The 13,110-nt window shown below is 37.2% G+C and overlaps 3 protein-coding genes and 1 non-coding gene across 4 annotated transcripts in view; 1 reads left to right on the plus strand and 3 right to left on the minus strand.

Moving 5' to 3' along the window:
* The window catches only part of LOC106868148 (conserved oligomeric Golgi complex subunit 5), a 34,029-nt gene extending 31,326 nt beyond the window's left edge, over window positions 1-2,703 (minus strand). The window contains exons 1-2 of the mRNA XM_014913279.3: window positions 2,648-2,703; window positions 1,138-1,277 (exon numbers count right to left, since the gene is read on the minus strand). Coding sequence (XP_014768765.1) covers window positions 1,138-1,277; window positions 2,648-2,684 — 177 coding nt within the window. The 5' untranslated portion in view covers window positions 2,685-2,703. The remainder of the gene's footprint in view (window positions 1-1,137; window positions 1,278-2,647) is intronic.
* LOC106868149 (purine nucleoside phosphorylase LACC1) overlaps window positions 1,777-13,110 on the plus strand; it is a 44,143-nt gene continuing 32,809 nt past the window's right edge. Inside the window, exon 1 of the mRNA XM_014913282.3 lies at window positions 1,777-2,071. The gene's annotated coding sequence lies outside the window, so the exon portion shown is untranslated. The remainder of the gene's footprint in view (window positions 2,072-13,110) is intronic.
* Trnar-acg (transfer RNA arginine (anticodon ACG)) lies at window positions 6,019-6,091 on the minus strand. Its single transcript has one exon. It is a non-coding gene; the product is annotated as a tRNA-Arg (tRNA).
* Window positions 8,537-9,226, minus strand: LOC106868151 (uncharacterized). Its single transcript, XM_014913287.1, has one exon. The coding sequence runs from the start codon at window positions 9,224-9,226 to the stop codon at window positions 8,537-8,539; it is 690 nt and encodes a 229-aa protein (XP_014768773.1).

A 13,110-nucleotide genomic window follows, 5' to 3' on the forward strand; every position in this document is an offset into this window, starting at 1 on the left:
ACATTAAACGATGATGATGATGAATAAGTTAAAGAGAAGCAGAAATGTATCATTTTTCAATGTTAAAAGTTCCAGAAATCTGTTTCTCAAAATTTCTGAAAAAGAGTAAATGCTTTAAATGTTTGTTTTTATTTTTACCAACTGCAAAGAGTTTTGTAACCAAATATCTAAATTTTGGTTTAAAATTTTGGCACAAGACCAGCAAGTTCAGAGGAGGAGTTAAGTTGATTGCATCAACCCTCAGTGTTCAACTGGTACTCATTTTATTGACCCTGAAAAGATGAAGGACAGATGCAACTTCAGCAGAATTTGAACTCAGAAAGCAAAGATGGGCGAAATGCTGCCAAGCATTTTGTCTGACATGCTAACAATTCTGCTAGCTTGACACCCTCAAGTACCTAAATATTGATAACTAAGTACAAATTAATGCAATATTGTGTTATTTCTGCAACATCTTTAACTTTCTTTCTGATAAAATAACAATACTGGTAAGTCTCACAATCCATTGGATCGTAGAGGCACCACAGAAGACTTTGTTTTCATGAGAGTATATATAAGACATGTCACCATCATAGCACTGCAAGATAATGAAACTCTCCTCAGTTTTAGTGCTCCAACTGCTTACGTGAAAGTTTGGTTCCAACCCTGCAGTACTTATTACAGATGAGTAGACAAGACAGAAGAATTAGGGTTCTATATCACTAGTACAACAGGATACAAAACATTGAATTATTAGTTGACTGTTATAAACCTTAACTCAAAAGCTAGTCATGCTCTTAATATATACGCTAGAGAACCTGTGGAAGTAGACACAGGAAGACATGAAACAAGGTGGTGAAGCATGATCTTTGGATGTTGGGTCTCATGGAGGTGATGACAAGTGACCGAGATCTTTGGTGATTTGTGGTGGTGATTTGTGGCCAGTGCCAGTCACATGTGAATGGCACCTACTACACTTTCAGAGTGGTTGGCATTAAGAAGGGCATCCAGTTGTAGAAATCAAGCCAAATTAGACTGGAGCCTGGTTCAGCTCTCTGGTTTACCAGTCCCAGTCAAACCATCTAACCTATGCTAGCATGGGAAACTGATGCTAAACGATAATGATGACGACAACTAACTAATAAGAGATTTTCTGACCTGATTATGGATCTCCTTGTCCAATATGGCCATGCCATCTGTAAGTTTTGCAAGTTGTTCCCCTATAGCAATTCCTTGGATAGTTTTATTAGCATGAGCTTTGACATCAAACTTATCGTCCAGGAATGGGCTGAAGGTTTCTAAAGAAAAGAAATATAAAATTAATCAAAAACTTCTCACTGAGTCATTGAAATGATGACAAATGGAGTTGGAATTAAGCAGTAATGTGTAGTAATAGTTATACAAGATAAACTTTTACTTCAATTTAAAGTAGTAAATTTTATCATCTTAAATGTTGTATAAATTAATATTGATAAACAGTATTGATACGAAATTAGCTGAAAAGATTAATAAACAGATTGTCGAACAGTGAAAAATTTATTTCTTTACTGCCCACAGGGGGAGGGGGCTAAACAGAGAGGGGACAAACAAAGGGATTAAGTCGATTACATCGAACCCAGTGCGCAACTAGTACTTATTTAATCGACCCCGAGAGGATGAAAGGCAAAGTCGACCTCGGAGGAATTTGAACTCAGAACGTAACAGCAGACGAAATACCGCTAAGCATTTCGCCTAGCGTGCTAATGATTTTGCCAGCTTGCCGACCTGAGAATAAACGCAGCACAGTGAGAAATAAACATTGTTTGTAAGTAATCTACATAATTCAGTAGGTCACCAGCTTCGATTAAACACAAGTGATATTTCTGACAGAAAGATAAACTCTCAAAAGAGAGTCTATCGAATGCATAAATGAGTAGTAGTAGTTTCTTATACAGGTACAGCGCCAGAAATTTGTGGGAAGGGAATTGGTGGATACCATCGATCTCAATCCTAGATGGTACGTTATTTCATCAACATCAAAATGATGGATGACAAAACTGAGTTCGGCAACATTTGAAATCAGACCAAAGAGAGCCGGAAGAAAAATTGCAAGGTATTTTTTCGAAGGCACTTGCGTGTGTGTGTGTGTATGTGTTAAATAGCTGCTTGGTGCTTCAACGTAATGCTATTTTTCTGAAAATACGAAAAAAAAAAACTATTATTTATTTTGTGCGGCTAAAAGTTACACCTTAAAACATTTACTGGGTTTCCTCCATACAATTAATTCTAATGATTTTAAGCCATACATTACAATGAGTATCATGTTCCAGACACCTGCCTACTTCAATTCATTTTAACTCGATGATGACAAATTACATATTTCTCATAACTTTCTGCCCCATACTCCTTTAAGAATCAGCAGATTTCTTTATATATATATACTTCAACACTTTATCATCCCAGAGTTTAATAGCTGCAGGTGTGTCCGTCGTCAAGAGATCAAACATAACAACAATTAGTTTACCACTGTCAATAAAACAATGAAATATCCTGCGTATTATTTTATCATTCAATTACGATAGTGAAGCAAATTTAGGCTGTATAAACAGAGTTTGTAATTTTACGAAAAGCAAACAGACTTTAGACTGCAAAATAGTTAAATAAACGAGGTAACTTCGTAAATATTTACCATCTGAATTGAGTTGCTGTAACACGTCATCCTCCATGTTAGATAAAATTATACTTAACTACAGACACCAACCGACACTGATTTGTGACTAAAGTAAGAAAGAAAAAAATAAATGAAAATAAAATTTAAACTACAGATAATTATTAGTAGAAACATTCAAGTCATTTTATCTTCTTTTCAATGTAATATTGTCCGAAGTTTAGAGTATTTCAAGCACTTTTTCACTTAAAAGACCACAATTGAAACTGAACCAAAAGATACTTGTGGTGAACATAGAGTTAAATTATTTGACATGACACCTATTGTTCACTTTCTTCTTTACAAGTGTCACTCAACGTCTATTTAAACATAAGCAAGCAGTGCACATAAGTCATTGATCTCGGTATCACTAATTCATAGCTATCAAAATGATCATTGCGATCAATTATACTGGATATGGTTTAATAGATATTACGTGCAAAGTAAACCTCCATAACATCAAAGGAAGGAAAAGGTGTCTCTACATTAAAAAATCTTTACAAATGCAAATAATTATTGTGCAGATTACAAATACCACTAGCTGCGAATATTTCTGCATACATATACATACGCATACCACATGTTTCTGATCAATTCTGACCTAGTAGACCTATGACCAAAGCTGTTCCAGCTATATTGATCCTGTCTTTTTTTTTTCTTCCTTTCGTTTTTTATTGGATAACTACGTTATCCAATTTCTTGGACATAATTTTAGTGAGATTTGACAGCTATTTATAGTAGTTGAGCAACCGCTTAGAGGAACCTTCGTAGGTTTGCATTATACTTCTTGGGGGAAATAACTGATTCAGACTTAGTGAAGTTCTAACCTGTAGCATGTTTATCCAGCTCTTGCGTACGTGTTTCCCTGTCTGGTCGTGTGGTGGTAGTTATGCTACTCCACATGCTCTTGGAATGTCTGCAAATTGTTAACCATTCAACAGAGTTTGGCAACATTGCAGAATCATATTCCAATTTTAATAATGATGAGGATGGTGAAATAAACGATTGCTGATTAAATAGGTCTCCAAATTTATATATGTGATTGACATAACCTAATGTTAAAAGTGTGTACTAGGAAGATGGTACTAATTTATCTTTACTTTTAACAGTGTTGATAGATACATGTCATATCGAGGTTGCATTTGGTCATTTCAACAAAATACTTCATGTGAAAAAATATACATATGTATGTATGTACGTACGGACGGACGGATGGATGAATGTACAAGCCAGTCACTAACAAAGCAACAACACTGTTTGAGTTGAGAGAGTTCCCAGTTTGTAAATATGTGATTGAGTACGTGTGTTGGTTTGAATTGTCGATGCATACATCCAAGTGTGTGCATCTATTCACGTAAGAATCTCAAATGGAGAATTATTGGAACGTTTTACAAATCTTCACAGTATCACTAATAAATTGGATTTGGAGATTATGCATAAATTTTTTGCTCTTTCACTGTAAAACCGAGTATTTCTAGGTTTTTGTGCAATTTTGTTTATACATAACTTAATGCACCTATGATGATAGGTACATAGGTACCTGCATCATATGTATGTCTTCTCTTTCTTTTTTTAATTTAGAGTAAATTTTGACTAGCCATTGACTTGGTAGCAAAGTATCCTGATTTAACCGTCATCTTTTAAATCTTAAGGTCTTACAGATTTTTATAGTCCCAAAATATCATGATCATTTGTAGCTTATGAATTAAGGATTTGTATGTTTTGTTTCATACATGACTTCTCATGCATATACTAGCAAATCTCGATATGCTCATATATACTTAAATGAAGAACTTCTGGAAAGTTTTAAAATTTTTTACAGTTCCAATGGATCTGTAGTCTTCGAATCAGCTTTCTCCTTTCTGTGTGCACGCGCGCTTTCGTGTGTGCGTGCGCGCGTGCGTACGTCCATGTGTGCAGTTTTGTATGTTTTGTTTTATGTATGTCTTCTCACACATATAGTTGCATGTCTAGACATGCGCATTTATACTTAAATGATAAAATTCAGGAAAGTTTTACAGATCCTTACAGTTCCAGTGATGGTTTGGATCTGTAGTCTTCGAATCAGCTTTCTCTTTTCTGGTTTTGAGAAGCCAAATTTCTCAAGATATGTACTTGGACAGTGTGTTACATATCCCAGTGCCCCAATAATTTCAGGTATAAACCTGAACTTGTAATCTGGATAGAGTAGCTGTAGATTCCTCAATAGTTCAGCGCCGGTATTTTCTTTTTTACTGATCTTTAGTTTTATGTTAACATCCATTGGGCAGCTGATTTCCACAACTGTACACCTTTTCGCTTCTCCATCCCAAACTACTGTCAGATCTATTATGTTTACATTTTATTGAGATTTTTACTGGGACATTCCACCAGTACTCCTTTTTATTATGAGTGGCTATGGCTTCTGCCATACTGTGAGTTCTTATTTCTTCGTTCAATGTATGTATGTATGTATGTATTTACTCATTCATTCTCCCTGCCTGTTTGAAATCATTAGTGTTGCATCATCTTTGTCTCACTTGGGGCAAAATGAGTAATGACTAGTTTCAATAATTTCTCTTTGAAGAGAGTCACTTCAGCTGATTGCGAAGAAGCTATAGAGAATATTTTATGTTGAGTTTTTAGATTTAACAGAGTTCCAGTAATTTCATATCATGTGCCATCTTTCCATGACCTAGATATTTAATTTTTTTTTTTCTTTGCATTTCTTATCTTTCTGATGTCTGAGGATGGATATTGATGTGTATGAGTCTTTTTTTTTTTTTTTTTTTCAGATATAATTCTGGAGAATTGAAGAGGCAAATTTACCTTATTTTGTCTTACTCATTTTGCCCCATTTAAATTTGTCTTTTATATGCTCAAAGAGAACGGAGATAAGTTTCTGAAATAGTGTTCTGAATACGTTAGTGTTTTTAATGCTTCTAAAGGTCATTTGCTTAACTGATACAGTGAACTTTTATTAAGAAAAGAAGAAAAAAATTTTTTTCTCAAAGTCAAAAATGCTGTAAATATTACTTATTGTGCCCCAAACCCCACCTATATGATTTTTATATCTGGATCAGAGAACTAGGATGATTACGCGACGTTTAGGTCTTTACTGCGGATATTAGCAAGAGAAAAGATTTAAAGCCGTCTCTGATCAGACAGAGCTAAGCTTTTTATCTAGACCGATGTCGAACTTGATCAAGTAGTTCACATTTTGCGTTGTTTATCTTGTCTTCTTTTTCTTTACATAACGATAAAATTTCGTTCGATCGTCAAGCGAATTTTATTATATTTCAACGTTTTTGCTTTCTTTTAACTCCACTTTTTATGCCACAAACTTTATATACTTTAAGACAGAAAAAAAAATTCGAGCTTGCCAGGATTCGAACCTGGAATCTTCTGATCCGTAGTCAGACGCGTTATCCATTGCGCCACAAGCCCCGACTGACAATGGTTGTGAAATTTAATATATTTATTTTGTAATCAGCAATATATGGTGTCTATAGAAAATATTTTTGTTTAATTTAATTTAATGAAGCAAATAGTAGTTTCTGAGTGATTCCATTCTTTCATTAAATTTTTACCGCTTCTTTTTAAATGATTTCTTTCATCAGCAGAAAGATTGTTTATGGTCTGAACCTAGATCAAACTATCATTAAAAGTACTCCAAGCCGTTACTTTCCTAGCTTTTTATTTCAAAATTATCTAAAATTACTTTATCCCAAAGCTCCTTAAGACTGTGGGATGTCTCTGCACTTCGATTTCGTTACTATTTGTAGTATCTCAAGCGTCCACGTAAAGTCTTCCTATTCGGCTGGTTTTTCCCTAATTGTTTTGTATTCCGTGACTGCTATTTTTTTATTTTTTTTACTCGATGACTCTAAATCTCATGTTAACATTACAGTAATTGTATTTTATAATTACTCTCAGTAACTGTCCAACCATTTTATACATTATTATGTAAAACTATCCAGACTACTGTCTCGCCCTGCTTGTTATAGTTTCAAGAGATTTTGTTGTTGTTTTGTAAATTGTTACATACTGTCATAATTAGACTAGTGCCCTCATCTTGTTACAGTCACGATGTTTTGCCGTATGTGTATCCTCTAGCCTTTTCCACGTGCCTGTTTTGACATATTTACGCAGGTGTGACCCCACCCCCAGCATAAATTTGTTTCCTCATAACTTAAAAATGGATATTTTTTTTATTTGAAATTCTCAACAAATAGCCTTCAGATTGCGAACATTGTGATTATATCGGACTGGAAAAAAAAAAAAAAAAATAGAATAAAAAATTCAGTACCTTGTGACTATAAGAACCAAAATGATTTTCTTCCCTGTTTTAGACTGAATATTGAATTTATGGATGTTATTGTTTAAAATTATTATATCCCCTTTGATGGGTGGTCTCATTCCAAAGCTTTACTAAGCGGTATTTCTATCATGGGTTTTTCCAGTGAAAACACTCAACATATTTATGTATATTGTTACTTAAAATTTAAAATGATTGAATTACATTGGACTAAAGAGAATACCACATATATTTATTACAAGAGGAAGGAAATAACGTCATAGTTTTTTCTAACATTATTTACAAAAGTTAGAAAATACGTCATTGTGACGTCCAGGCCTTTACCGAAATTAAGGGAAAAAATCATACAATATTTGTCTCACTGGTAATTTTCGTCATATGATATTATTTTCTTTGTTACCACACACACACACACACGATAGCACATACATATAGACACACACACACACACACATACATACATACATACACATACACACATGTATGTCCCAAAGAAACAGAGCGTAACAGGTAAAGTAAGGACTACAATTGTTTCATAGCAAACTTAAGTCTGTTACATAAATTGTAACGAACATAAACCAACTTAGCTAATCCTCAGATCCCTGCTACCTCCACGTTGTTTAATTTGCAGCCCAGAGATGGACAATTGTAGTCCGTACTTTACCTGTTTCACCCCTTATCTTTTGGATTTTTATTCACATTCTTTGTAGCTTTAGTATGGTGACTGTCAGTTTATCAAAATTCCTTGTAACTTCCATGTGCTAAGAAGAGTGTCACAATGTTATGTATATTTTATCGTATGTTTTCCACTTTTTGTCATCTGTGTTAGTGACATAAATGCTTAAAGCTTACTGACCTCCTACTTAGATCCCAAAACCGTACTTACCTATATATATATATATATATATATATATATATATATATATATATATATATATATATATATATATATATATATATATATATATAATGGAATGGAAGGTTTATGATACCTGTGGAGTATTTCCTTCTCCCATCATAACTATTTTTGTAGTTTTAAGGATCTGGAACACGAAAAAGTTCACAAGCTGAGTACAATTCAATAGCCGTTTATTTACAGAGTTCTCGTTCATGTAGTTCGCTCTCAGTGACCATCTTTATAGCAGTGCGTGGTTCGTTATAGGTCTGTACACGTCATATCCTCCTGCTAAAATACCGGTTGCCGGCGAAAGCCTCGTTGACGTCTCGCACATGGCAAATGGTTGCAGGCGAGATCTCGTTCTTGCCTCGGACATGGTAATGGCTACCGGCGAGATCTCGTTCAAAATGGCACTGGCTTCTTGTGCCTCGCTACAGGGGCTCCCCCCTGAGAACGCTAGTGCGAAATTAGAATGACTGGAGCAGGCACAAGAAAAGAGCAAAGACAGCCACCGATCGCAAACAGCAAGATGTAGTACAAAATGCGATAAGTCAAGAGAAAATGATTACAAGCAATATAAAGGGCATGCAGAAAATTTTTGACAAAGTTCAATGGCAAGGCATTGGAATTGTTCAGCGCACAAGAAAACAATTGTCTGTCACAGGGAAAAAGGTTGTTAAATGTAAATAGTTCTGGTGAGTTTTGGGGGCCAATGCACACTGCGGCCTGTCCTGGTGACATAGGGTTTGTTTGTGTTAGGTTGTGGCAACGAATGTGGAGGTGCAGGTGATGGTGTGATGAAAGGTGCATGTGCAGGTGGGTGTGTAGGTGGTTGTAAAGGATCAAAAGTGGGCGTGGCTGGGGTGTCATCGAAAGGTGTAGGCACCTCAAAATGTGCTCTTTTAAGTCTGTCGACTGTCACTGTCTCTGCCCGATCATTGATGTCGAGACTAGAAGTTTTGGGTGTGCGCGATAGCACACGAAATAGTCCTTTATAAGGAGAAACAAGCGGTCCTCTGACAGAATCATCCCGAACAAAAACATGAGTCCATTTGTCAATGCCCGGTGAGACGTGAGAGGGAATAGACTGGTCACGCAGATGCATGGGTGGAAGATTCGAGAAATACGAGCAAAGTCTGGTGACATACGACATTGGATCAGAATGCGATGAATTGTCTGGAGCCAACATTGTACCAGGGAGCGCCAGGATGGTACCGTAAAGGAGTTCAGCAGAGGAGAAACCTAAGCCTGTTTTAACAGCAGTGCGACAACCAAGAAGAACGATAAGCAGGAATTCTGTCCAAGACTGAGGATCAGGAGTGTCGCGTAGAGCGGCCTTCAGTTGCCTGTGAAAACGTTCGACCATCCCGTTGGAAGCTGGATGGTAGCTGGTCGTACGAATGTGATGAACACCTAGGATTCGTGATAATTCACGAAATAAGGAGGCTTCGAACCGGCGTCCACGATCAGTGATTATTTTAGCTGGGACACCAAAGCGAGCAATCCAGTTAGAAACGAAAGCTTAAGCAACTGACTCAGCGAAGATGTCCACTATTGGAATGGCTTCAGGCCAACGAGAGAAATTATCGACGCATGTCAATACGTAAGAGAAACCGCGACTGACAGGCCATGGTCCAACCAGATCAATGTGGACATGGGTGAAAGTGAGTTTCTGGCGGAGAAAACTGTCTAAGAGGAACGCGGATGTGCCTTTTAGAGCGCTGGCATTTCGCAGAAGAGCGTGCCTAAGTGGTGATCATGCGGCGCATATTAGGCCAGAAAAGCCGAGCCGTAATAAGCTTCACCGAGGCAGCGATGCCAGGATGTGACAGAATGCAAGGCATCAAAAACAGAACGCTGGTGGTTCGCAGCTACAAACGGTCTGGGAGAACCAGCAGCTGTGTCACAAATGATTGTGACTTCAGCAGACGGAGGTGGAAGATAGGCAAACTTGCAGCAGGACAACTTGGTGGAAGTTAGATCCAATGTGTCCACAGCTGGCTGATCCTGTGCAATAGCAGTTAAATCGATTGCAGCAGGAGATGAAAGAGAACACACAGGGAGACGAGAGAATGCGCCAGCAGGTTCGTTCTCTTTTCCAGGTATCTGCCGAATGTCACTTGTGAACTGGGAAATGTAGTCCAGGTGACGAAAAGCACGAAGGTAGTGTTTGTCCGATTTAGATGACAGAGCAAACGTAAGAAGCTTCTGATCAGTATAAATCACAAAATCCCGGCTCCCGAGTTGATGTTGAAAATGACGAACCGACAGGTAGATCGCTAAGAGTTCACGATCAAACGTACTATAATAACGCTCAGCTGGCTTTAATTGACGAGAAAAAGTGCCAAAGGTCGAGTTTGATTGTCGACGGTATGTTGCAAAACAGCACCAACCGCAGAATCCGATGCATCAACTGTTAAAAAGAGACGAGCATCAGGAACCGGTTGTGCAAGCAAAGGAACAGAAGCTATTTCCTTCTTGGTTGACTCAAAAGAAGATAATACCTCGGCAGATAGAGTGATAGGAGAGTTTTTTTGTTTTTTGTATTTGCTTTCAATAGTTGAGTCAAGGGAAGTAAATTGTCTGCACATTTATGTATGAACCTCCTGTAAAAGTTGACAATTCCCAAGAAGTGATGCAGTTGGTGTAAGGAAGTGGGAGGTGAGATGCATTGAATTGCATCGACTTTGGAGGAGAGTGGTCGGATACCATTAGAGTCGATATAATGACCTAGGAATTCCAGAGAGGTCTGTCCAAAACCACTTATCAGGGTTGATTAGCACATTGTAGGTGCGAAGACGCTGAAAAAGTTGAGATAAGTGTCGGAGATGATTTTCACGCGCGTCGCTAGCTATGAGAAAATCATCGACGTAAGCGAACACAAAGTTAAGTCTACGGACAACTTCGTCAATTTGACGGACACGTAAGTCGCGTCCGGACATGGGTGAGTGATGAGATCTTTCACTGAACGTGCAAGAGATGCAGGCATCCCACAGTACAAAAGATTTAGCTGCTGCTGCTGGTGAGGCGCCGCATGGGCGGAAAATACGCATCCAATTGAGCAAACCAAAGCTTGACGACACTAGAGTACGCGGGTAAGTTGGGAAGACTCATTTAGTACAGAGGAGAGAAAAGAAAAGGACCAAAGGACCAACAAAAGTGTTGCTGGAATAGTAACGTTTGTGCAAAAAAAATGGTGTGTGTGTGTGTGTGTGTGTGTGTGTGTGACACCATTCTAACCCCTAAGACCAGTCCCAAAAACCACTGAACCATGAGAGACTAGCCCAGAAACAAAAAATCCTTTCTTCCTTTCCCCCACCAACCAACCTCCCACGCTATCCCTTAAAATAGCAAACATTCCTTAGCTACACACACGACAGAAAATGTCAGACAGATAGGTCAGTTATTCCTCTTCAATTTTTTGTACCAAACAAACATGATTTTTATTGAACTCAAATTACTTATTGTAGTCCCATTCTCGAATACTTTCTTGAATACTTTCTTGTAAACTGTTTTTAATATTTTCTTATCATTATCAAAGAATATATATTTCGTTTTGGGATTTGGTTTGCAAGATTCTTTATGTGAGTTCGTGTGTTGAAGCATATTCTGTTGTGTCTTGGGAAAGACGTTTTCTTTTTGTGTCTTATAATATAACAGACTCAAGTCTATTGAAAAGGCTACAAGACACAACGAAAATTTTAGGAAAATAAAAATAAGAAATAAGTGGAAATTTTACCGGTGAGTGTGTTAAATTATAAGGCACAAAAAAAAAATGACTCTCCCCAGACACAAAAGAATGTATAACTGTATTTTAATACTTTTGTGATAATCAGCACTTAACACAACAAAGCTTATACAAAGCTTTACATTTTACTTTTGACAATCTTTTTCTAAAAAAGTGAAACTGGTCAAGTCAATAAACATCTCCAAAAGTCCATTGCATTTTCAAACCTTCTTTCATATATATTTTCACTCGTGCAGTATCTTACAACTTTACTTTGTTTTATATATATATATATATATATATATATATATATATATATATATATATATATATATATATATATATATATACATATGTATATAGTTCGCAGATGAGATCCCTACATTCTCTGTATAGAAGACACTTATTAGTGGTCAAAAGATTCAAACTTAGACTCCGCTGTCTTTACAGAGGATCACTGTCAACAAGGTAAAGAAAGGCTATAAGAGGGATCAGGTTGAGCGGGTATAGAAGCAATTATGGCGATAAGCAAATTAAACAAATATATTTGCAATTTGTTTCTTTTTATAATTTCAAAATAATTATCAGACGAAAAGGTGTGCGATTTAAGGGGGGTTTAGCTTTTGTTTCTAGCACATCCCACGACCACTTAATACCTTCCTCGTTTCTTTGTCCCTGTAACACGTATTGATGTTTTTCAATATTTTCCTTCTCATAAACGCATTTTATGGAATGATGCTGCAGTCATCCATTGAAACAACAAAAAATTTGGAATTTAAATTTTTAACCCCACCCCGCATCAACCGAGTCCATATGTGTGTGTGTGTGTGTGTGTGAGAGAGAGAGAGAGAGAGAGAGAGAGAGAGAGAGAGAGAGAGAGAGAGAGAGAGAGAGCATATTTACTAATAAGAAAAGTATGCTATTAAATCATCTTATCGGTAATTTCCTGTCTTACGTTCGTAAAATCATATCAATGTCATTAGCCCATTGGTGAATATTGTTGTAGGAGCGCCAGCTATCGCTAAAGATATGAGTGCATGGCAAAACCCATTGAACTGTGATTACACGCAAAGTGTTCTCACTGTGGTCCGGAACTTCGACGAAAAAACACTTTCCAGATTGTCTTTCTTTCCACGCCATCAAAATCCCAATGACCTCCTCGTCGCTGACCCCGGTGATATTTTCGATGAAAGTACTTCAACTCATCCACCTTCACGACGATCGGCTCGTTGTTATCGTCAATCCCTCCAATCTGCTGAGGATTGTCATCTAAGCATGTTTCACGCAACTAATGGCAGAATTTCACCAATCAACACAAGTATTCTTGTTGCACCGAACCTCACGAGAAATGTCTTTCTGAGAGAAGTCGTAGGTCCAGCAATATAGTAGAAGGGTGATAGTGTACAAACTGAGCTGACTGGTTTCGAGCCAACTGCCTTGACAATGCTCGCTTTCTTTCTGCACGTATTGCAATCCAACGTTTAACCGTCGTTATTGACTCTTCTATTTATACGTTACACTGC

The sequence above is a fragment of the Octopus bimaculoides genome, chromosome 3 (assembly GCF_046866305.1).
Source record: "Octopus bimaculoides isolate indiv1 chromosome 3, ASM4686630v1, whole genome shotgun sequence".
In the NCBI taxonomy this organism is placed as follows: Eukaryota; Metazoa; Mollusca; class Cephalopoda; order Octopoda; family Octopodidae; genus Octopus; species Octopus bimaculoides.